We start from the raw sequence: 26644 nt of genomic DNA, 5'->3' as shown, positions 1-26644 counted from the left end.
TTACTCACTGATCCTTTTCCCTACAGCTTTTTCTGCACACGTTTTTGTACTTGTTTTCATTCGTCCTGTGTGAATTTGTCTTCAGTAGTGTAAGAAATAAAAGCAAGCTCTTGTGTGTTCTTCATGTCTTGCCTAAGCATGACATTTTTGTTGTAATATAGATTTGAAAATAAAAAAGCCCAGCTATATTTGTGAGCATAAAGAAATGGAAATCTGAATCTTACAGGAGGGACTTATTTAGTCTTTATTGAGATGATTCATAGAAGGCGTGGAGGAGAGAGAAATAAAGGAAGAGTATTGTGGCTTGAAACTCTCATTTCATAAGCAACTTTATTACAAAGTGAAACATACATCTTTGTTATATAATCATCTTCAAGAAGTTCTTCTGATTAAATTAAATTTCATGTTTGTGCCTCATTCTGCAACTCTGTCATGCTTATGATGATTATCATTATTATTTTTTCATCTTGATGTCTAAGAGAGCCTTTCCTTGTGTTAGAAGACAGGGCAGAATTAAAGTTTCAAATTAATTAAATTCTTCTCATAGGATATATGAGGTCGTGAACTTACCAGCATGGCAGAATACTTGTTATGAAGGTGGAGGAGGCTGCCTGTAAAACAAACAAGACTAAAACAGCAAACAAACAAACCAAAAGCCTAAACAGGAGGCAATTAAAACCCTGCTTATAATAGGCTGAATGTCAGCAAACGAAGTGCAAGAAAGTAAACAATCATACAAATTCTCTAAGTATTCAATAATCTAATATCTAATTCCAGTCCGATTTCTAATCTGTAAAATCCAGAAAATTTCAAGCTCTACGTCAAAGAACGATTTGGAAAGCAATTCCAGAATTTTATTCCCACAATGATCACAAATCTTCTAAATTTTGTTTTGAAAATCTTACCAGAATGTGAGGTTATTTTTTCCTCCCAAGCACTTACCTTGGATGCATTTGTAAAACATTTCTGCAGCTTCCTCTAATGTCCTATTTCCCCAAACTTCCTGGGAACTCTTTGTGCCTCGCAGTTTCTGCTCCTCTTTTTACATGTGATCATTTTGAATGAAGTTTTTCAATGGTTTGTATTAACAATTCATTGTATTTTCTTAAATTATCACTATTTCTTCAACATCTTTGTCTGCTCCTGTGTTGATGCTTTAGCTCTGATCTGGTTTAGTTTAGGTTTTAAAACAGCTCCCACAAATACGAGTCTTACAATGGATTATCATCTGTGCTTGTAACCTCTCAGGATTGATATAGATTGGTATAGTTCCTTGTGATGGATCAGGCAATAGAATTTCTATTTCTGCTCAATCTTTTCCCTGCTCTGCTGTTACTTGGTCTGATGGGCATTGAGGAAATCCAGGTTTCTTTGGCTGTTCCTCAGTGAGTTAAGTCCAAGCCTTTTGGCCTTGTAGATATATCTGTAATTCTGAATAAAGGAGGATCAGAGAGCTCATGCAAGAGCTGGGATAATTCAATGGAATTCTCTTATTTAACAATGCAGATATAGAATAATATCTCTTTCTAAAGCATCCCTTTACATCCCTTGTTACAGGAGTGAGTTGCATTTTAAGGGACGATCCACTGGGAACACATGGATAATCTAAAGGGATAGTGTTTAATCATTTGTGGAAATCACTTAGTGCCTGGAGACTCTTGTGATACTGGCCTTGAAAAGTTCCTTCCCAGAAAACTGTTTGTTGAAATGTGCACAGGCAGGATGATGGTGATAAGGGTAGTAGCAGGTGGTATTTAATATGATTTTTTCCCCCACCTCATTTTTTGGTTATGCTGTTTCAACTATTTTACAACATACTGACATGTATTTTGTCATGTCAGTGCCCTGAAAAATCTCAGGAATTCATAAAATATCTCAGAAGCTGGAGCTCTCAGGTAATTGATGATAATGGTTTGATAAATGTATCTGCATTTACAGCATGTGATTATATGGGGCTGAAAAATGGCAGGATGGTGCAGCAAAATATCAGTTCCATGAAAAATAGGCAGAAATTTTCAGTGAAAAGAGCACTGAAAAATAAGACAGCTCATTAAATTTTGGGGTTATGTTAAATGCTAACCTAAACACTAAGAAAATAGCCTTGATAATAAAGGATAAAGCTGGCAGGTAAAAGTATTGATTTAAAAAATATTTAAAAATAACAGGGGGAACAACTCAGAAGCTGCTGAATGAATCCATAAAACTTATCACAAAATCTCCTGACACCTCTAAAGAAATCTACACTGGGTATGTTAAATACAGAAATGCATATTGTATAAAAATATAGGTTTGAATTATTCTGGGAAAACGTGGAACCTGGAGAAGCTGTGTGAAATATCTCCTATGAATGTTTTCCTGGTCAGAAATACACTTTTAGGTCAACATATGGGTAAAAGTTGGCTGGGTTTGGCCAATAGGAATTTACTTAATATCAACTGACACAATTTTTTGGTGTTTTTTTTTTCTTTGCAGCCACCAAACAGAAAAAAAAATTTAAACAGCTATCTTTTTGGCACATATTTCACATACAGATCCTATGTCTGGCACAATTTCTTTATTTTTATTCTCTTGTTATGAAAGAATTTTCCTGAATTTGTCATATTCGTTTATAATCAATCTCAACCCTCAGCCATATATATTTTCTATTTCAATAACAATAATGATCTGGAGGAAAAACACGGGATAAATTACTGTATTAGTAACATATTTTGAAATTGTGTGGGAATTTTTGCATATTTTAGAAACTTGGTCATGTTTCCTGCAGTAGTGTGTAATAGCAAACATAATGCCCTGACTAATTGCTGCTGGAACTATTTTTCTCATCCCCCTCAGTTTTGTTTAGCTGATATATTCTTCACTTCCTTCCTTAAACTGAAATATGGAAATGCCAGGGTTCTTTTGTAAACAGATGATAAACTCTGTTATAAAAACCACCCGACTTTTCTTGGTGAAAAAAAAGAAAAAATTAATTGTGAGGTTGATAAAAAACAGCCTATGGATAATTAGAGAAAATAAAGTTGATCCTGAGATGTGTTTAATGCATGCATTAGGGGGAAAATGCAATAGCAGGTTGATATGATCTTGGTTATTTCTTGATGTAAACCTTTTTTTTTTTTTTCTTTAATGTTCTCAGAGATCCACAGTTGTCCAGGAATGAAGGCGATAAATCTTCATGTTCAATTTTCTGTGCTTGTCTTCCCTGTGAGGGTGGGCAGGCCCTGGCACAGGGTGCCCAGAGAAGCTGTGGCTGCCCCTGGATCCCTGGAAGTGCCCAAGGCCAGGCTGGATGGAGCTTAGGATAGGGGAAATTGTCCCTGTCCGTGGCAGGGGATGTTCTTTAAGGTCTCTTCCAACCCAAACCATTCTATCATTCTTTTCACCTGGAAGTCAACAGGCTGTGAGACACGTGAGCTAGGATTTCAGATAGAAAGGAAATCCTTCATTTTAGTTAAGGAATATAGATTGTCTTTATCTTTTTACAAAAATAAGCTATTAATATTAGAAAAAAGTAGATCTGTTAGAATTTCTAAACCCTGTAGCAGTTTAAAGCAGGATCACATACTGTCAGCATAAAGGATTGTGTGTAATTACTCTCTTTAAATACATTTTGCTCACTGTTGAAGAAATACACCATTTAGCAAATGCTGACACATTTTCCTTTTTAAGACATAAATGATTGGATAGGATTGCTTTGATTTTCAAGAAGTAGAATTCCCTTGCTTTAGCACTTTTATCTGCTTTAGCCTGAGTTTTGCCAAAGAATGACTGTTTTATTTCAAACACCCTTTGAAGGAGGTTCAGAATTATGTGCAATTGATTGTGTTTGGGTTTGGAACAAAACCTTTGCTGGTTTTCACTGAATCCCAAAGGTTTTTTTGCATAGTGTTTAAACTTTGCTACAAAAGGCAGTGGGGAGAAGTGAAAAGTGCCCTGGAGCCTGGTCTGCAGAGGTTAAAGCTGTGCACCCACAGGCAAAGCATGGAAATGGTCCAAGATGTCTAAAAATTAAGTTGTTGTACAAGGATGGATAAATACTAACCCTTCTTCCCACCAAATTCCAAAATCAAGGAGACACCGCTGCTATTAGGAAGATGGAATGGGAGAGGACAAAGATTCTCACCTGCTGTGACCCTTTGGAACAGAAGTTTTTCCCTTGGCTCTCTCGTTTGTGCTGTGAGAGCAGAAGCAGATTGAGACTCTGTAAATTTGTTTTCCTACAAATTGCTCTGAGCTGCTGAAGCCAGTTTTTACTGCTAAGGCAGAATGAAACACCCAAGTGTTCCTTTGGCTGCAGAAATCATTAGTAACCTGAGAGCCTGAGTAAAAATAATTTTATGGGTTTTCTTAACTAGATGAAGTTGCAGGAAAATGAACACATTTTGGGCACACAGGTTTTTAATCACTTACAGCAACTGAGTTTCAAATTTGTATTATTATAGACAGAAGCTGAGCCTCTCTTCTGGAATTACATTGCCCTTCATTACCTCCTGACATGTGGAATTAGCTTGGAAAAAATAGTGCAGCAGCAGGAAAAATATTACAATTCTTATTGTCTCTGGTTCATCATCACGAGATTGTTTGGTTTGTTTTGTTAATGGACTAATGCAGATTGAGACATCACTGCCAAGTTAAAATGCTCTCCCAGTTCAGACCAGGCAGATTATTATCTACCTTTTTACAGTGGACATGAGGTTTTAACTTGTTAAAAGCAGAAAACTGCTTGATAGCAGCAGCTGGGCCATCAGTAAATATTAAGGAGGATTATTCTCCTAGTTAGTTTGAAAGCAGCCTGCAGTCCAGAAAAGAAACATCCACTCCAAAATCCTCATGAGTTGTTCTCAAGCTGGATAGAATACTTATTACTGGGGTTAGGTGGGAGTTATTTTCTAATTGGCTTATCCAATGTATACAGGAAAGTTTTTCCCTCAGAGCAGACAAAATGAGTTTGTTTAGTTGTTTAATAAATGTTTATTTATTTAATTCATGTAATAAATTTACTTCCTGTTCTGCAAGTAAAGATTAGACAGCTTTTAAAAACTCTCAGGGAGCTGCTTGAAGCTCGTGATGTTGGCATTTGTTCTGTTTTCACCCATATTTAGGGAGTTTTATGAAAGCCTGTGGTCTCATATACTGACTTTGGTCTGCAAAGCAGTATCATCAATCTGGGTATGGGTTTCACTGAGGAAGGAGCACAAGATTGCCACATTTTGCCATTTTACATTAACATTGCATATTCTGATGTGACTATATAGAGAACTGGGCAGTAGAGACTTCAACGCCTTGAGGAAAAGAGCCATTTATTAAAGGAAAAATGGAATTTTGGTTAATACATGAGTGCACTTCTAACGTGAAGAACAGCTCACTAAAGCCAATGAGTGATTCTGGAAATGGATAAAAATGCTTCAAAATACTTGAGAAGCTTTCACTAGCATATTTGGGCATCAAAATTCCAATTTGAACAGCATTTCTTAGGAGAAAGAACTGCCACGTGAACCCTCTCAGCAGCGTGTTTGGCATTTGACTGAAGATGGTTTTATTGCACTGTGTAAATCCAGGGGAAGAACATGAGTTCAGTCCTGTATGTCTAATTATACCACTGGAGATGAATGCAGTATCTGCCCTAGTTCACATTTGGGGTTTTTCAAAGGAAGATTTATTCCTGGTTGGAATGTTTGTCTGAATGCCAGTGTCCCATGTCAGTCAGCTGGAGTGTTAACTGTTACTTTGAGTGTCAAATGTTACTTTGAGTGTCTGTAGTTTGAATTTGGGTTCCTCTAGCCCATGTAGATGAAACCAGCATTTCTCAGGCTGTTGAAACACTGCAGGGTTGTTTTTTCCCCTGCCATAAATCATGTGAATTCAAGTAGAACATTAAGACTTTCAACTTGACCGTGTTTGCGTTTAAGCCTTTCTCTTGAAATGAGATCGAGGTATTAAATCTAAATCACCTCTGTGCTCCCTTCTCAGATTGAATGCTTGTCTAAACTGGGAATAACAGAACGTGAAAATCAGCTGTTCCTCTGTGAACTTCTGAAATGAGTAATGCTGATCTTAAATACACCAGTGTTTACTCAGCATCTGTCCTGTTCAAATATCCTCAGCACAAGTGCATTTGCCTTTATTTATACTGGATTTTGACAGCTAGGAAACAAAAATTTAGGAATTTTTACCTCAACTGATAAAATTACTTTTTTTTTTAATTTTAATATTTAAATAATCCTGAATGGCTGCATGACTGTTGGTGCATGTGGTGTGATATTTTTCAAATATCACTCTTGTGTCACCACACAGGTCTGGGTGATTTTACCTCATTTCTTGATGAGTTTCTTAAGACTGCAGTGTAATGTTGGTGTAAGTAGCAGTTAATATCCTGCAGACAATTTGCCTGTGATTCCCTCAGAAAAGGTGGTTTCCCAGATGGGAGTTGCCTAAGGTAAGTTCTCTTTCCATTGCCTGAGAAATGGAATTGATTTCCTTGACCTTACACAAATAAACATTTTCAACAGCTGTTACCCCAAAACCACTGAGCTCATTTCTCCTGTCACTCACACCAGCATAAATCAGGATTAATTCTCCTGTGGCAGGTGATCCTGTAATACAACATATACAGAAAGAATCAATAATTTGATACATCAGAAACACATTTTTGGAGAAAGACAGAGGAAAAAATAGGAATAAAGCTTTTAGCAGTGAGAAGTTGGAGCACATGATGCCTTTTGGGACCTATTGTCACTGGGAGGAACCCCTGTGGCACAGCACCTGTCAAAGGCTTTAAAGAGCTAAACAAAATAGTAATGGAAAAAAAAAAAGATTTTAAATACACACACACACACATATATGTATAGATATATATCATTAGCTTCTTGACAGTAGGAAAAAAAGTGTATTTAAGACCTGAAGCAAAAAATTCTCACCTGACTCTTTGGCTTATTGTTATTCTGGCTTCATTCTAATGCAGTTCCTTCCTGTTCAATATCAGTTTATAAAGCTGTGTTCACTGACCCCCAATAACTAACAAATCCCTCTGTGCAGCTAGATGAATAAATTCAGTTTGTGGTAGTGCAAATGTATGCTGATGGCTGTTCAGTGAATACATAACACATTAGCCATTAAAGAGTTGTGGGTTAGAAGAATAAGGATATAGGATTGATGTATTTCTGTCATACATTACTAATTTTTTCTGGTAGCAATGCTATATACATTTTTTATATAGACTTTGACATGCTCTTTGGCCAGCAAATCATGCCTTGTTCATGCCACTGAAAGAAAAGCTTTGGTGATCAATTGTCACATTGAGAAAATACTATTTTATTATTCATTTCAGTACATGGAGTGGCACTACAGAGACACTTCTACATAGAGTGTCTTGAACATTCTGGAATGCCATTGTGCAGATGGAGACGTGAAAGCACAGAAACACTTGGTATTGTTGGTGGATTGATTGTGGAATTCATTTCTACCTCAGTTTTTCAAAGCTACACTTCATAGAGCAGAGTGTGTTCCAGGAGCCAGGGCTGGAGTAAATCACTGCAGCTTTGCTGCTCTACATGAGCTGAGGAACTCCAGCTTTGTCTCAGGGGATGGATTGAGAGAAGAGGCTCCATCATTTTGTGTGAGGCTGGATGGGGTTGTGTCTTTATTGAGAATTACTGAGTGAGACAATGAATAGAACCTTTACAGTGTGAGTGCTGAATTGTTTGTTTGCAGCTTCACTTGACCCCCTTTTATCTATTGCTCCCACACACATAACTTAAAGAATTCATGTCTAAAACTTGCTAACTTTTTTAATGTGTTCAGGGCTTCTATTGCTGTTTCTCACTTTAAGAACAGGGATTGGTTTTCAGAGTTGAGTTGACTGCAATCCACTTTAAATAACTTGAGTAGTGATGGAACTTTCATCATTATTTTTGCATTGTTTGGGGAGTCTGAGCTATTACAGACATCTGAGTGGAGACAGCAATAACACATTAAACACATCAGAGCCACCAGCATGTCACCTGTTCTGATGATACTAAGAAGTTCTCTGAGAGAAAGATAAATCCTTCAAATATATGTTTTAGGTTTATTTTTTCTTTGATCTTACAAATGCATAAAGATATTGTAAGAACCTGGGTAACATGTGGCAATTCAATTTAAAAGATTAATTTTTAGACTCAACCAATAATCCTTTGGGTCACGTTCCAAGCACAGAAATGCGCATTCAAAAAAGACAGTAGAAAGGGATGTCAAAACTTTTTTTAGCTTAAAATGTCATCTCCACTGGTGGTATCTTCTTGGTATATCCCATTTTAAGGGTTTTTTGGTTTATTCTTTGGTTATTTTTTAAAGGTCCTTATTTACTATAGGCAAAAACAGTCCTAATGGATGCAAATATTCTGTACAGTAGGTAAATGTGACTTTTCCTTGTTCTCTTCACTCACAAATTTGAACAGATCAGACCTAGTTTAGCTCACAGAGAGTCTGCAAAGGAGAAATGTGCAGAGGTGTTTATTGGGTTGGGGTTTTTATTTTCCTGTTGCTTTCCTTGCTCAGTCTCTTAATATACATTTGAATGGGCCCTGAGCACAGACTGCTGCACACTCCTTGCAGTTGGTGCAGTAAATCTGACCCCATCACACACTGCTGCTGTTTGTTTTCCCTAATTAAATGTTCCATGTACAGAAATCCATACAACTGCTATCAGTGCAGGCTCTAAGTGAAACAAACACCTGCCAGCAGTGCTTCAGGCACAGCTGATCCTGCCTTCAGACCGGAGCATCATCTGCTTGGTTTCCTTTCAGCTCCAATTTCCACAACTCGTGGTAGTATTGTATTAATGTCAGTGCAGAGACATGGATGTTCTGTGGTATCTGCTCTCCTGTAAAAATTAATCAGACTTAGCCACAGTGTTCCCAACATTGAAATCAATTTGATTTGCCTCCTCCAAAGGAAGGGCAGGGGGTTATTCCCCACCTGCTTCACACATGGGCAATCTGTGGGTTAAAAAAATGAATAAATACAGGTAGCATCCATCACCTTACCTGGACATTTTATTGAGTGAAATTATCAATTCTCAAAGCAGAATGAGAGAAGACTTAATAATGCTCTATTTCATTGTATATGTCTTTGAATTTTCTTTTTTTTTTTTTTTTTACTTTTTTATTTTTTTCCTGTTTCAGGTTGACAACTCAGAAATCATTTAATCTAAAAAAAGTTCTTGGAAAATTGAATGATGACCTGTAGTGTGATGAAAGATAACTTCCCAATAACACAGTGGGGAAACATACTCTCATCATTCTTTCTCCAGTGGCTAATTTTAAAGGTGATTTACTAAGAGGTTCTTACACAAACCTGAAGCCAAAGTGCTGGAGCTACTCCTTGGCCCAGTGCAGGGTTTCAGACATCCAGGCTGATGTTAAAAGTGTTAATTTCAGATTATCCCAATGGTCAGGAGGCTCTGTGGAAGCAAATTGAAGCATCTTCCGTCTCCAAGGCTGTGCTCATGTACCCAAATTCTCCTGCTTCCCAGTCAGAGGTTCTTCAGGTGTGCAGTTCTTGCTGTGGTTTTGTAGGAAGAAGGATTTTCTTCTCTCAGAAAACAGCTCTGTAAACACCAGACAGGATGAATCATGGTTTCTTAGAGATTTGTAGTTTGTGGTCAAGTGTCAGATCCAAGTGAAGTTTTCCCACAGATTTTAAGAAATTTCTCAGCTACTCAGATTCCCCAGTGTGGGCCATGAGTTAAACTCTTTCCTCAGTGAGGCATTAGGAGGATGATAAGGTTTATGTGCTCAAAACAGTTGCCTGCTTTGACTGAAATTTAATTTTTGTTAAATTTTAGTTTTTCATTGAATTTAATTTTCACTGAGGCTTTTCTGTTCTTTTGAATTAAATTAATCAAAAGCTTAAAAAAACTACTAAGGTGGACTGCTGGAGAGACTCTCTGCAGCTTCATCATGGACCTACTGGCCCTTGACTTTCAAATGGCAATTTCCAAAAATCCCAAACTCGTAGTGCTATTGCCATTAAAACTAACAGCAGAGACAATTGACTTATTATTGTCATCTCTGCGTGCCAGGAGGAGTATAAATCAAAGCACAGTGAATTACAGGTATCTGCAGTTCTGTTTAGAATTTTGATGTCAGTATTGATTTCTTAAATATATGTTTGTTTCCATTCTTTGTTTAATTCCGAAAGTCACATGAAGAGCTCTTGATATAAAAATCTCATTAAAAAGTAGTTGTTTGTTAGCTGCATTCATATACCTTTTTTCTTGAGGAGCCACAGAAAAAGTCAAAAACATAACTGTAATACACAATAAATAATCTGGGTTTTGTTGAGATGGTTTTGGGTGTTTTTCAGCTAATGATCCTTTGCAAAGGTAATCAGCTTTCATACACATAACTGCAAACATGTGACAGCTGGGACAAAAATGTAAGACTGGCTCAGAGTTTTTAGTCAAATAAACATGACTGAGTTCACAACTAAGATGAAAATTTCCATGTTTACTATAACAAAACCAAAATTCTGTGCAAAACCCCTTAAGAGTGCAGTCTTCAATTAGGAGAAATTATAATTTGAGGATACGTGTCCAAGCACATTGAATAATTAATACTGTGGGGATTTTTTTTAATATATTCCCCATTTCAGATGGGGAGAAACTTTAATATAAAAGCAGTTTTTCTCAGCCCATTTTCATATCTTCAAGAGCACATCAAGGTTTCTCAGTGACATCTTTCTGGCCAACATCTTTTTTATAGGTATGAGAGAGACCATGTGTAATAGAGAAGAGGTAATTCAGGGTAAAACTCTGCCTAGGATTATGTTTGTAGTTGAAAAAAGGGGGATGAATGTGTGCAGATGCTCAGGTCTGTGTTTACCTTGCTGGTATAAATGCAGCTGCTGGTAAACAACTATATTTAAGAAATGTATTTCTCTGGTCATACAAAAAAGATGGACAGTGACATGACTAAAGTCAGGAATAATGGATTGATGAGTTTTTTACAATACAAGACGTGGAAAATACCTCTTGTCAACATACAGCTTTTCTGCAAAATACTCTGGATGTTTGTTATTTTGGTGTCAGACAGTCTTATTGTAAGGATAATTAGCATAAATATCACTTTTCTGAGAGAAAAGGCGATTTATTAGCAGAAGACAGGGCTGCTAAGCAGACAAGTAAACTAAGTGATGTTTTGAGCCAATTTGAGCTCTCTCCATGCCAGGGTTAAAGCTGACAGGAGGAATGGGAAAGGGAACATCCAGTTCTGTTGCCTTGTCTACACATTCTGGTTCTGGGCAGATGACTTAGTTTTGCATTCCCATTGAGCCATTAATGAATAATTTTTAAAATATTTCATAAACTATTCATGCACAAAAATGGGGTTCATGTAAAATCAGTCTTTCTCTGAGTGGGATTTTGTGATCCTTTAAAATACCACTCCAAATGAAACGTCTTCACTCACCCCTAGGAAGGAAATCAGCCCTCTGTTTCTGTGGCTCTCCTCTGGACTCAGTCCAACAGGTCCACATCTTCTCTGTGCTGATCTCTGCAGGTGTGGTCTCACCTGAGCAGGGCAGAGAGGTAAAAGCACCTCCCTCAGCCTGCTGGCCACTGGCAAAGCTGTGCTGGCCACTGGCGAAGCTGTGCTGGCTGTCCTGAATCACCTCCCTGTTCTCCATGTGCCTTAGCAGAGCTTCTAGGAGCATCTGTTCCAGGATTTTCCCAGGCACAGAGGTGAGGCTGAGAGGGTCAGCTCCCAGGGTCCTCCTTTCAGCCCTTTTTAAAGATGGGAGCAATGTTGCCCTTTTTCCAGCCACCTGGGACTTGCCCTGACTGCCATGACTTGGTGGATATGATGGAAGGTGGCTTGGCAACTGCATCAGCCAATTCCCTCAGCACTCTGGGGTGCATCTCGTTGGATCCCATGGACTTGTGCATGTTTGGGTTCCTCAGCTGGTCTCAAACCTCATTTCTGTGTCAGCAGGAGGGACTTTGCTCCCCCAGTCCCTGCCTTGCAGTCCCTCCTTTGGGAAGAGAGGTTACTATTGAACACTGAGGCAAAAGAAGTTGTTGGGTACCTCCATTTCTTCCGTTCAAACTGTTGCCAGTTTGCCAGTCTTGCTTATCAGGTGGGATGCACTTCCTGTGACCTTCCTTTTCTGGCTGAAGGACCTCTACAAGCCCTCATTGTTCTTTGCATCCCCTGCCAAGTTCAGCTCCATCCATACTGGTCAGCTAAATGAAGTTGGTTCTATCCAACCTGCAAGTTATGTTTCTTTAGGGATCAGTGATTATAATTTGTGCTTTGTTTATACCCTGGGGTGTCTGATATCACACTGTTAATGCCTTCAGAGCTTCTGTTAATGTCTTGAACTTTTCTGAGTTCCAACACAGTCCCCTCTTTTTCTTCAACAGCTGTCAAAATACAGCTCCCTGATAATATAACTAACATTTAATTATCACAGCCTAGTCAGGCATGCATCCATGTCCCAGGGTCACTGAGCAGTTTGCCAAAATAGTGGACTGTTATTAGATAGACGGATTGCTTTGGTAACTACTTGCTATTAATATCTATTAATTACAGCACTGCCAGGGGTATGTTGTCAAAATTGCTTTATGGGGTCGACTCACACACATTGCAGTGTTGTAAATCTTCTTTCCATAGGACACCAGCTGCCCTCTTGCTCCTTGGATATTTCAGGATCCATTGCTCATAATTCATGATGAGTTTTAGTAGCAGTGGCCTTGGTTGCAAATTGACCAGAAAGGATTAATACACAAAAGTTCCCGAGTTTTGTTGATATGCCAAACTAAGAAATTGTTTAGGCCTTTTTGCACACTTTGGAACTTAACAGTTACTGTTGGGGAGAGGTTCTGTTGTGTGTGACAATGTGTCTATGACATTTCAGAGATAGTGCTGTCATTTTTGTTGTGCTCCTCTGCATTCTTTGTTCCCTGGTGTTTCACTGTGAATAGACCAGTAATGATGGAATAGTGTCTGAAATCCTTTACTTATTATCAAATTAAAAAGAAAAGTAACCCAATCCTGCTAACAGAGGTGAAAAAGCACTGAGATGGGTCTCTGGTCTCTGACCTGTACAGAAGGAATTTTTGTAGTTGGGCATTTTACCTTTGTTTTCTGTGAAAGGAAAAAAAAGGTGTACCAATATGATGTAAAATGCAGTTTTACCTGTAACTCAGAAAGTCAGTAAATGAAATTAATCACTTTTAGCTAGACTATCTAAACTCAGCAATCATGTGAGTGGCATGGTTTAGAAGAGGGTATCTACTCCATGGTCCACCTGAATAGATGAGCAACAGGGAACAGATCCCCTGCATCTTAACAAGCTGCTTTCTAGCAGGAGAAAGACTGGCTGCATTCTATCAGTGCAATGCTCTATTTCTCAAGGCCAGTTAAAATTAAAGTACAAATCTGGTCTTAACTAAGTCCTGCTCTTCTTCTTGGCTTACTCCAGCTGTTTGCTGTTTATTTCTTCAGCAGTGGGTACACATGAATAGAGAGAAAATTCAGAAATTATGTCAAGGTAGTGAGCAAATCATTGAAGGGAGGAAGCTGAGTGCCCCTCTCTGCTTCCCAGCTCCTGGGGGAGTGAACCTGAGGAGGGAAGCCCTTTCCTGCTGCCCTCATCTCTGGGCTCCCCACTGCTTCTCTCACCTAGTTCTATTCCAGATGAATGGCTCACAGACACACCCTTAAGAAAACAAGGGAGGACCATCCATAATTCCCAAGGGAGTTTTCAGTCATGGCACAAAGCATTTCCAGTGGTCTCAGCTCTGGGGATTAACATCCACACCCACTTTTTTAAAGTCCCTGAACTTCAAGCTATTTGGAGATTCAGTGGAACAGAGAATTCCTGACAGATGTGGGCCTGGATTTTTAATGGTGAGATTGGATCCTCAGGTAGGAGCTGGGGCAGTTGCTGTCAGGCCCATTGGTTCCAGCTGAGAATGCAGTTGATAGTTCTGGGCAGTGTCCACTGCAAGTGTCCAGCAGCATTGCTTGAATAATTTTACAAATGAAAGTGAAGTAAAACTGAAATGGAAGTAATTTCCAGAATTATTTTTCTCAGGTTTAAGTTGGAGAAATGCCCTGAGACAATCACCTGCTTTTTTCTTTAATCAATTTGCTTTCTCCTGTTTTCTATAGAGAATTCTTGGGATGATCCTGCTGAGAAATCACAATGACCTGGAAAGATGGTTTAAAATCAGAGATTGCCCCACTCATCTTCTAGGAGGTCTTTAGACACAGTAAGGAGTTTGCAATCAGGCACATTTATCACAGTTGAGGCTCATCAATGTGATGTAGAAACTTGCCCTGTTTTTGGGAAGACAGAGTTTTGTTATCAAATTCCATATATGAAGAGAAAGGAAAGAAAAGAAGAGATGGTATTTACTTCTACTATTTTTTTTATTTATATCTGAAATCATTATTATTGTCTGATATTAAAAGATCAAACATAATATGATACCTTTTTCTTCTGTTCTTCGCTGGCAGCTCTATAATTAAACATGAGCAAAAGCTGGCTTCTTTTCAGTTATGAAAATAGTTAAGTAGAAGGACTTTTCAAGGTACTTCATTTTTGATCTCCCTTTTATTCCATCCTATAGGCCATAATTGTGGCATGCACCAGAATGGTCTTGGGAAATGAAGGAATTTCAGAATTATTTAACACCACTTCATTGAAATAGGCTAAAATTAGGATCTTTTCATTTAGAGTTGAGCTTTCTGTACACATGAGGCTTCCAACGCTCTTAGGTTTCCTTCAAAAACCTCAGACGAAGACCTGCTGAATTTATTGAAGTCTGAGGTACTTGGAACATTACCAAAAGAAGAAATCTTTTAAAGCTCTTCCAACTAAATCTGACACAGAGCAGGTGTGAAGGGAGTTGGAGTGAGTGGAAAAGCCTCATTCCTGTAGTAAGTACGAGAGAAAATGCTGTTGACCTTTTGAGAGTGAAAAGAGCTTTTCATAGGTTCAGTGGGCAGCATATAAGACATGAAATAAAACATTCAACTGTTTGCTTGATGTGCTCTGTAGCTTTCTAACATCCTGCTGGTACCAATCTCCTTAGATACATATACCAGTTCATGTTGAATATGTTCAGGGTTTGGTGCTAGAAATTTTCAAGGCAAACATCAAACTCGGTAAATCATGTCATTATTAATTTATAAAAGAAATGCCTTTTTTTACTGCTTTGCATGCAGTTAGATTATTTAATAGATGTGAAATATAACTTAAAAATCCATCTCTTAGTTAGAGAAGTGACTGGTTGATATAAATGAGGGAAAATTGGCCATATTATCCAGTATGAGGTTCCCCCCATGCCATATGGAATAGGCTGGGAGGGAGAAGCCACAGTCTCATATTTTCATGGCAGTACAAGCTGGCGCTGCAGAGCATGGTGAGGAACAGGAATCTGCTGCAATGTGTACTCTCAGTGACATTTTGATTTTTTTGGCACTTGTTTGTGTATGTGCAAAAACATCCTGTCCAGTGATAAATAGAGTTTTGCTCATAATAGAATGCTTGAGTGAGTGCAGCGAGGATAAATAAGTAGATTTGGATAACTTGGCTTCAACTCTGCTCTCCTTTAGAAAAAAAAATCTCTTGTTTGTGGCTCCATGAATATCACTGGGCTGCCTACAGCAGTACCAACATTAATATATGTCAGAATTTTTAAGGATTCAGAGATTGAAGCAATATCTGGAGAAATTACTAAGTGAATGGATAAATAATTACAAATAGTTGAGCTACCACAGCTCAGCAAGCTACGTCTTATCAGCTGAACATGGTAATTGATTATTTGCTTGGCTTTAGTCCCCTGTGAGTGCTGCAGAAGGCTCTGACTTAAACCACCTTCAACTCAAGCTGAAGCACTCAAAAGTTTCAGCTTCTCAAATGTGTGCTGTAGACATATGAGTTTACCAGTGTCTTGGGTTCGTGTAAATTACTCTGCATTTTCCTAAATAAAGAATAATTTCTTGCAATTTTTTTTTCTTCCTATTAATTCCACCAGTTAATTACAGCGAAAACATAAATTGCATAAACAGAAAAATGTGAATAAAACTATTTAAGAAGAAATGACATATTTACAAAAAATATGGAGAACTAAGAAACTAAAATAGAAATAGATTTTCTACCTTTGAATGGTTAAATGACTGGGGAAGCTGAGCAGAGCCTTTTCAGTGTCATTTCTTGTAAGCAATTTATGGTGAGAAAAAAAGAATGAAAGGAAAATGTTAAAAAATAGGATATTCTGCAGCTTTTGTGTTGCTGTTGCTCTTTGGTGCAGCTTATACTCTTCCCTTTTTTTACATTTTTGCTCTAAGCAATAGATTTTTCTTTTGGACCTTTTCACTTAGGCTGAATTCCAAATGGCCACGTTAAATCTTTGAATTTAATTTTGAACCAGAAGACAGTGGATTTTGGTAGGCAGAAGAGCACAATACATCTTGATAGTCATAGTTACCTTTAATAATAGAAAGGGCTCAAGTAAAAAATTGAAATAGTCTCATTTAAAACCACAATAAAAGGTAGCTACACCTGATTTTAATCAGTGTAAAAATGAAGTAAATTGATATGAAAGATCCTTGATTGCTTTTGTAGTTTGGAGTACAATTTTGTGGCAGAAATAAAATTTTCGTCTCCTAAGGCCACCACAAAGAGTAATAAAATGTTGCATTAGAAATAAAGTCATTCTCCACCCCAATCTGCTATCCAGCCAGAAGCTGAGGCTGAAATAAAAAAAGAAAATTACAGACAGATGCATTTTATAGGAAATACAGACAGATACATTTTATAGGAACTGGTTCTATATGTATTTTAAATAACTGAAACTAATGGAACTCCTTGCATGATTAAAGACAGATACTGGCATGGGGCAGAAATGCATCTTGGGCTGTCAGTGCCACTGATAGAAATTCATATAGAGGAGTTGGTTCCTGCTTTTTCACATCCCCAATTCTAGGATTGCTTCAGTGGATTTGGTGATTACAGAAAAATACAGCATCACTGGAGCTGGATGTTTACCTTCTTGCTCATTACCTCTCTGTGCTCTTGCAGGACAGGTTTAAGGCATTCAGCAGTTGTTTTGATGGTAAAAGAGCAGCTTAGCAGACCTGAAATTCAGGACTATAATGTTCATCTACGCAGCAGTTTCACTGGTATTAACTTCTCCACGTATTTTTGAGAATGATTCACAGTTCATTGATTTTGGTATTTAAAATGTGTTCCTTGATATAAGTACTCTTCAGACAGTTCACATTGATCACAATACAATCTTAAATTCTGTTTAGGCACTCATCAAATTCAGTGTTCTCAAGGTACTTTGTAAACAGTAAAAAAAAAAGAAAATAAATTAACTACCTAGTTGGCTCCATAGCCTCTCAGGAAACTTCCCCTCCAATGCTTTGGTGGAGACAGAGCATTTGAAGTGCAAAGGTAAAGGCTTCAAATCAAAGTTCTGGTAAATTGGCAGCTGCACTAATACACAGCCTTTTTATTTTCCTTTCCAAGCTGTCTGCTCCATCCAGCCCAGGAGTGGCACATCAAGGAAATTCCCACCCTCAAAAGTGTCTGTGTTCTTCACAAAACATGTTCTATTAAATACACCCGTGCCAAAAAAGTTATAATGCACCAGGAAAACCTTTTATTTCACTAATACCTTTTTCAACAATCACCAGGGGCAGCTGTAATACACCAGACACATCTAGAGGACGAGTCAAGCAGGAGCAGCTCCTGGAAGGGCCCTCCCTTTTTTAATCCATTGTCCAAAGGGATCAGTCTGGCACCTCGTCCAGTTAGCTAAGTGGGGTGCAATTGTATATTAATTTTTTTATTCATAGTTTTGGGTAGGAAAAATATCTGAAGTTGCTGAATTTATAATAAGCTTAAGGAGGAGGAATTACCTTGTGGTTTCTATCAAGTGAGAGCATGCATGTGGACCTTGCTGTGGCAAGAATATTAATTGATGGTGACTTGACTGTGTATTTGATAACAAAGTCAATCAAAGTAATTAAAAAGTGAGGTATTTGGTGATTGAGTGCACCTAAGGCTTGTGATGTTTCACAGATCCATGCTTATGCACTGAAACTCAGGCTTGAGCAAGTAAAGGCTATTTCTTGCCATCTTTTAAAAATTAAGTTTTGGGTAAAGTCATAGGTTTGTAGTGCTGAATTCAATTTTATCCAGATTGCATCTGCCATTGTGGAATTTGCTTATCTCCATGTTTATTTGACATAATCAGATTTTGCAGTGGTGCAGGCTTGCACACTCCCTGCTGGATTGTGGAATAGTATTGCTGCCTGACTGCTGATGATGCACGGCTGTATTTATGCAAGGCTTGAAATATACCACAGAAACTATTAAACTTAGGGTTATACATGATGTGTAGCATTATTTCTTTTAAACAGAACACCATAATGCTCTTTGATATATGTTTAATGGAGCAATAATTACATTTGTACTCTTGTGTTGATAGCAACACCCAGAACAATGTGCTGAACTCTACTTTATAAAAAAGGGAAAAAATACTTCTCTGGTCGTGTCTGTATCCTTCTCAGAAAAACAGGGAACTTTGCAACATCCAAATATAATCTCATCAGATTCTATTTAAAGACTAATTAACAGACACAGAGAATAACTAAGTTTCATTTTCGCTGATTATTTCTGCATTGCTCCCTTCCAGAGGAACTCAAAGAGCTGCTTCATAGTTTGATGGCCATTTCATGACACCCAGCCCCCCTTCAGTCACATATTTCTATCTGCAAAAATGTAAATGTTACATCTGAAGCCTTGGGACAAGTTCTCATTGTGTTAATCCCAAAATATAAGGGCAGTCTGAAAAGCCACTTAGTTCCAATACAGGAAGGTGGCTCTTGCTAAACTTAATATCATTTACTAGTTTTTAAAGTCTGTAATTTCCACTCATGTTAATGAATTATAAATATTATCCTGCTTAGCTGTTGTTTCTGGTGAAGATGAAAGAGTTTTGTTTGATGTGTGCAAAGAAGTGACTACAGAAAATGGTAAATTAATTGGAAGATGTCATCTCAGGAGAATGTTTTTGACATGAGGGCTGTAAGGCTGTTAACAAACAGACCAACTCATTTGTCTCATCATGAAATGAAAACAAAAATCACAACATTATGATAAAATCTTGACTAGGAAATGCCTGCAAGACTCTTTGAAGCCTTGGGTTCTTTTCTTGCCTGGGCTTTGGCACTGTGATTTATGCAAACCACGCTGCGCAGAACTGGAAGTGAAATAGGTTCTGTGCAGAACAGATGGATCAGGGCTAAGGCAGGGATGTGCACTGCAGATGAGAACAGATTAATACCACAAGGGGAGACTGGAGGAAAATTGGGAAGATGGGGGCATTTGAACTAATTCATGAATCATTTCCAACTGATAGCTATGCCTTCAGGCACAGTGAATAATATCAAGGAGGCATATTTAAAATTTTACAAGTTTGTTTTAATGAAGATTAGAATAAAGAGCCATAATTTTGGATGATTAAAAAATATCCTGTATACCCCCATTCCAAAATGTACCTTAGTGATTTAAATATCACAGTGTGCACTGGGATATGAATTGCTGTTTGGAAAATTCATGGAGCTGGCACAAAGCTTTTGGGAATTAATTTTTTGGAAGAGCTGGGAGAACATGCTCCTCCACTTGAATTCAAGCCAAAGAGATGCAGCTCTGCTGTGTCTGGAGATGTGGTCTGATTTCGAGATCTCATTCAGGTATCTCTCCAAGTCTTTATCTTATCCAAATAGCCTTCAGTCTTAGAGGCTCAGATTTCCCAAATCTGTGCCAGGGCAAGTAAATGTGGATTTAAAGATCTTTGAATGAGATCTTCAGATGTATATTACAGAACAAGGTTTCAACAGAATTATTTCACATCTCTAAGTTACTTTACTGTTACTAATGGATATCTTACTCTGGGGCAGACAAACACATAGAAATAAAGAAGTCCACCTGAAAATTAAAATTATTTTAATATGCACAAAACCATCAGAAACAATGAAGATATTTGAGAGATATATAACTGCCTAGTATCAGTTTTGATTATGGGTTGAAAATATGATTCTGTGTGTTAGGACATCAAAAACCCTTCCTTTGGCCAAGCTCAGAGTGTATGGATGAGCCTATATTAATAATGAATGTAGTTCATAAGAGGAAAAAGAAACTGAGAAGATGAAATGTACAGATAAATGTCTGGATGTTCTGCATTCCCTGAATGACTTCTCAGCAGATAATTTTCAAGTTATAGAAGAGGATTTGAAACACTTGACAGTGAAGGAAAATTCTGAGAAAAATCTAAAGAAGATGGGTAGTTCAGTTTGCTAGTAAGGAAATAATCTACACGGGTTTCTGTTCACCAGCACAGAAGATGAATTATTCCTCTTTGTAAAAAACTCTTTCATTTCAGGCAAAGCTTAATAAGAGCAGAGCCAGGTATGAAATGCTTCACTTGCCTAAAACTTGATTCTCATCCTGATGATTTCATGATTTCATTGCAGGTTGCAAATCTGGCCTGTTCGATCTCCAATAATGAGGAAGGTGTGAAGTTAGTCCGTATGGCAGCCACACAGATTGATAGTCTGTGCCCACAGGTGAGTGAAGATTCCTGCCAAAAAGTACTTGAGAAGTCTTTTAGCACTTAAAAGCATTAGAAGAAGAACACAACCTTGTCTTTGTCATTGCCTGATTTCCATGAAATGTGAAAAATACATCCATATCTTGAGACCCTTCATATCAAATGGGTTGTATCCTGTATTTTTAGCACAGTCCATAATCTATTTGCTCTTTGCCTTGCAAAAAAAAAAAAAAAAAAATTACCAAATTACCAGTCCTCTGACAAATGGCTTTGACTCACAGGTAATTAATGCTGCACTCACGTTGGCTGCCAGACCCCAGAGCAAAGTAGCCCAGGACAACATGGACGTGTTTAAGGACCAGTGGGAGAAACAGGTGCGAGTTCTCACTGAGGCTGTCGACGACATCACTTCAGTGGATGATTTCCTCTCTGTTTCAGGTACTGGGGTCAAGAGACTTTTCCAAAAATATGCTCCTAAAGTAAAGCACTGGGTCAGAGCAGATAAAAGCTGTAATTACTAAAGCATCATGAGTGCAGTCTGTCTGTATTGGAATGCTGATCTTCTGTACTCAGTAGGACCAACCACGAAATGTTAATTAATCCCTGGAAGCAATGGTTGGCTCTTCACCTCCCAGAAAATAGCACCTCTTTGTGCTTCTATTCCTAGAGAAGCTTTGTTCCAACTCAGGCACAAAGTAGGGCTTTGCCCACCTTCTAAAAATGTGTTTCAGACCTGTTACAGGCTGAGAGTATTTGTAGAAACTGTTGGAACCCTTGTGCAGTTGTGAGCAAGAGGAGGAAAAGTGGACTTTACAGAATCACAGGATGGTTGGGGTTGGGAGGGTAAAGAAGGGATGGAGAGGGATGGTTTGGGTTGGGAGGGTAAAGAAGGGATGGAGAGGAGAAGGACACTGGCCCTGGGTCACAGTCTTTTCTCCATCCTCCTGCTAAAGTGCTCCAGCTTGTGGCAGAGTGTATTGTTATAATTTGATCATACCCAGTGAATGCTGTAGTTGCAAAGTGGTGCATGGTGGGTTAATTTCTGCTGCAGAAAACTCATTTTCCTATTTTTCTTAGAAGGGTGAATTTCATTGTGTGAGTAAGGACATAGAGTGTGCCAAGAGGGCTTTGCTTACTCAAATATCTAAGAAGAGCCAAACTTCATGAGAGTCTGGCCAAAATGTTAGGTTACATTCTACATTATTTTCCTTGATATTTCCTAAATTTTCAAAAAAAGTTTATGAGAAAAAAAATATTGAAAGAAAAAATATTTATAATCCTTTTTTTTACTTTTTTGCCCTCTTTTTCTTGTTTGGTTGTATCCTGTTACCCTTATTAACAGGGAAGTGGTTTGGTTTAGTTAATTACACTCCTCTGCTTTACAGCCCTGCAAGTGTTTTCTGCAAACCATTGCAGGAAAACGAAAATGAGCTCTCTGAATGGCAGGGTACTTCAGAATATGGGAGCACATTGCTTTTTATTTGAGATTTGAAGCTGACAAACACTTTGTGGCAGAAGTAGTTGTAAGAGAAAGGGATGACCAGGCTGTAAACTGCAGACCCAGTCCATGTGCCAGAGTTGGAAATCTGGCTCAGGTGGCCATTTTCTTCTTTGTTTGAGGACTTTGCTTACTCCAGGTGCCTGTGTCCTAAACCAGAGGTAATTTAAATGGATGATGGGCTTTTTAATTTCTTTTTCTCAAATCTTAATTCCTTCAAACAGTTTTGGATTAGATCCAAACTTTCCAAGGCAGCTGAGAAGTATTATTTTTGTAAAGCTTAGATTCCTTTTTCCTAATTCTTTGCATGGACATCTCTGTTAAACATGAGGAAACAGAAAGCCTGTTGCTCTTGCTGTAAAGCTTGGAAGCCTCAGCTTGCACAGAGTATTATTATTTTTGGATGTTAAACCAGCGAGGCATTCAAAATGCCACTATCTGGTTAAATGTACCTCCTACAATGACACCTCCTCCTCTTCATATTGACTGTCACATTTATTGGTATGTTTTAATAGTATGGTGGCTACCAGAAGAAAGCTGACCATAATTTCAAGAAGTTATTTCCTATTCCAAATGCACTGTCCAAATTCATATGTAGCTTCTTGTTAGGCATTTTTTTTTTGTGCCACGGTAAAAGCAAATTGGTGATGATGAAATGGAAACAGCAAAGAAAAATTTTAACAAAGCACTTCGTTTTCATTCTGAGTAGGGAGTGTTTTAAACAAAGAATTTTGCCTTGCAAGTTACTCAGATTCACGGCTCAGGGGACTTTCAGTTTCCATCCAGAGTTGTTGCAGTGTTAAATTCGACATCATGTAAAACATTTCTGAAACCCTCAAATGATCCAACCTCGGAATTTTTAACTGTGAAGATTAGTGAATCATTCATTTTAGTGGCAAATGATAATTAAGAAAAAACAGTTGGTGAACTGATTAATTTTGTTTTACTGCTACTACAAAGAACAGCATTTCCTTTTCAGTTCAGAGGTGTCTCTAGCAGAAAATCAAGTTGCTATTTAGAGTCACTGAGTTTCTCAGACTGAGTTTGGTCAAATGTGAAATTCAGTCATGGTCTTGCTAAAATTATTTTAGACTCTACTGACTACAGAGAATAATGCCTGACCTAGTCAGAGTCTTCTTTATGCTTTCACAAAATTTTTGTGTGAGAATACTACATAAATTCTGATACTGCGGCCCGTGAGAGTAGATGGCCTGATCCAGATCCAGAAAAATAACAATCCATCTCCCAATAATCCAATTAGGTGCTTGATATCACCTCCTCTGAGCAGAGTCACTGTTGTCATCTCCTGCTTCAGATTATGCAAAGTCACACATAATTATAAGGGTGTGTTATTAGAAATTCCCAGCTTATTCTCTGCATAGATGGAGTGAGGGAGATGAACTGCTCATGCCCAGGTTTTGTGCTATCTACAAAGGCCATTTGCTGTTGTCTTTTCAATGTGATTTATATATTTTTCTAACTAAGGCAAAAATGAGCCAAATGTAATAAACATTTGTGGGAGAGTATAAATTCACCTTCAGAAAATTGCTCAACTGTTTATTAGAGAATCTACAAAATATTTGACTGTTTTCCCTTTTGCATTCATTTTAATTACAGTTTCATTTTGATAAAATTCAGTGTGATGTTTGAAATTAATGTGACTGATTTTCAAGGAATCACAGCAGAGGTAAGATGATGTAGCCCAGTCCCTACTAAAGATAAATATCACACAGATTTTTACTGTTGTGTGCTAATATCACAGCAGGGCTTTTGTTTTGCAGCCTGGATAAAGGTAGATACCAATTTTTTAATATACTGACATTTGCCCAAATGAGTAAGCTTTGATGTGAGGAGGAGTGAAACTGAAGGAGCTGTATTTTTAACCTGAATTCCAGAAAACCACATCCTGGAAGATGTGAACAAGTGTGTGATTGCCCTGCAAGAGGGGGACGTGGACACGCTGGACAGAACCGCGGGCGCCATCCGGGGCCGCGCAGCCAGAGTCATCCACATCATCAACGCAGAGATGGAGAACTATGAGACTGGGGTCTACACTGAGAAGGTGCTGGAAGCTACCAAACTGCTCTCTGAAACTGGTGAGTTTGGTGAAATGCTCAAAGAATTATTGAAGTACTCTTATTTAGTCATTTACAACTTTCAGTGGATTCTCTGAGATCCGTAACTCCGGGGGAAATCTGTTCTTGAAAACAAGACACAAGCAAATAAATTCATGGCTGTGAGCGTGCTTTTTATTCTCAACTCCGTGCTGTTGCAGAAGTCATACTGACAGGAGCCATTTAAGAGAAGAAATTCAGTAACACATCAAGACTAGGCCACTACATCAAAGTTTCTGGGATTGAATAAATAATACACAGCCTTTTCTTCTGAGTTGATTGATTATGTATTATACATCTCCAGGAAATCACTGCAAACATTAGTCTTTGGTCTGAAGGTACTTGTTGATGACTGAAGTGTTGCTAAACAAAAGAACTTTTCATTGAAAAATACATATAAGCAACTGAAAATGCACCACCTGATTGAAAAAATATAAAAGTCTGCTAGATTGTATAAAAATACATAGATTATGTAAAAGTAGAAAAGTCTTGCAAGTTTGATAGAGAGAGAAGAAATATTATTTTTCTTTTTTTTTTAAATCTGTTTTTGCCTTGCCAGAGCAGGGATTGGATTCATCTCAGCGTAGGTGATTAGGTCTGTGCTGGTCATTTTAAAGCCCTTTATATCAGTGCTCTCAGGAATTCAGTGCAGGCAGTGCTGCCAAGTGCTCTCATCTGAAAGCAGTGGCTTTGGGTGGTTTTGGGTGAATCGTGCTCCAAATTTCATTGGCTTCACAGACTGGGTCTCCACACAGTGATCAGGTGCCCTGAGAGGATAGAGGTGCACAAATTGTGGGTATCTGGAAGTGGCTGAGCTGATCCTCCCCTGCCTCGTTGCACTTGTCCATCTGAGGGTCAGATATCAAGATTATTTTAGAAGGAACAAATGAAAATGGCACCAGTTGAGGACACATCAAATGTGACTTCTGGACCAAAAGCTCAGGAATTGCCCTGTGAGATGGAAAAGCAAAAACTGTACCAGCTCTGCAGTTTCTGTGTTCACTTTGAGAACAGGAATCAACAAAATAAGCTAAAGAACTGATTTGGGGGTGATTAAATATTACTCGTGGCATTGTAGCCCCCAGCTTAATGTCAACCTATTTTTACTACTCAACAAGAGATCAGTGGAATAAATACTGTAAATTTAGCTCTTTTTTAAAAGTTTATGAGCTGGTTTTATGATTTCACGGAAGGAAAATAATCTTACCAGTTTGACATGGTAAAATGTTTTGTTGCACTCTTCTGTTAAAGTTGTCTTTTGGTTGAGGAGGGGCTATGAAGAATTCTTTCTACCATTAAGATTTCTTATTAAACTAAACAAAATGTATGTTCGAGCTTTATATTTTGCTAAAATTTGTGACCCAACATTCTATAAATTTTCTTACTAAAAACATTTCAATGGGCAGGTATAAAGTGTCATTATATAGATGAATAATATGCACAGAAAATACTTATATTCCATATTTAATTCACTTTTTGTTATAATTTGAACTATATCTAAGTGCTGTAAACTCTAGACTGAGTGCATCATCAATATGTTAATGTTGGGATTCAATAGTTAAGAACAAGTCCCTGTTCCTCCAAGTCGAAGTATTTACTGATTTTTTTTTTATTCTATAAAATGTAAATAAACTTGTGAGTATTAAAAAATATTATGTTTACAACATTAAAAACTTTATATCATGTACAAATTGTGTAGCAGTAGTTCAGGGGACAGAGTGGGCCCAAATTCAATGAAGCTGATGAAGCTTAAACAATTTCTGCCAGTGGTGAATGTGGATCATTAATATTAGAGCACAATTTCTATCTGCAGCTTTTCAGACCATTTACAAAGGCATTGATTATGATTTCTGTATTATTAAAAGAAGTAGAATAGAGGTTAAAATGGAATTTAGTCCCCTTGTGCCATTCTGGAATCACCATCCTTGGAAGTGTTCAAAAGCCCTGTGGATGTGGCACTTGGGGACAGGGTACAGTGAACACAGTGGAGCTGGGGAAATGGTTGGACTCGATGGTCTGAGAGGTATTTTCCAACCTCAGTGACTCCATGATCTGGGTACCTGTGAATCCATGCATTTATTTCAATATTCTTTCAGTTCCTCATCTCAAGTTCCTGCCACGATTTTATCGAATGCTCAGGAATGATGGCAGTGATTGATTTGGATTGATTTGGATTCAGGTTCCACCCACACATGTGCACATCAAAATCTCTATGAACATCTCACTGTTTTCATCTTTTTCATCTTTATTCCTTCCTTTTTTTTTTTTTTTTTTTTTAACTGACCTTAATTTAACTTTATATTAAATGCTTTTGGAAGATGGGAAAAATTTAGTTAAATTATGATGGATAAGAAATAAGACTTGCTTTTAATTGTCAACATAGAAAAGGAAAACCTCTCTCAAGCCTTTTTTTCCAGAGATTTC

At 37.9% G+C, this 26644-nt stretch overlaps 1 protein-coding gene across 13 annotated transcripts in view; it reads left to right on the top strand.

Annotated features, from left to right (window-relative positions):
* Window positions 1–26644, top strand: part of CTNNA2 (catenin alpha 2) — a 463302-nt gene that overhangs the window by 379293 nt on the left and 57365 nt on the right. For all 13 annotated transcript variants that reach the window (XM_068189021.1, XM_068189024.1, XM_068189023.1 and 10 more), the window contains 3 exons: window positions 20532–20624; window positions 20890–21046; window positions 24002–24202. In XM_068189021.1, coding sequence (XP_068045122.1) covers window positions 20532–20624; window positions 20890–21046; window positions 24002–24202 — 451 coding nt within the window. The remainder of the gene's footprint in view (window positions 1–20531; window positions 20625–20889; window positions 21047–24001; window positions 24203–26644) is intronic.

The sequence above is a fragment of the Anomalospiza imberbis genome, chromosome 4 (assembly GCF_031753505.1).
Source record: "Anomalospiza imberbis isolate Cuckoo-Finch-1a 21T00152 chromosome 4, ASM3175350v1, whole genome shotgun sequence".
NCBI classification, from domain to species: Eukaryota; Metazoa; Chordata; class Aves; order Passeriformes; family Viduidae; genus Anomalospiza; species Anomalospiza imberbis.
This window is presented reverse-complemented; position numbering and strand designations above follow the sequence as displayed.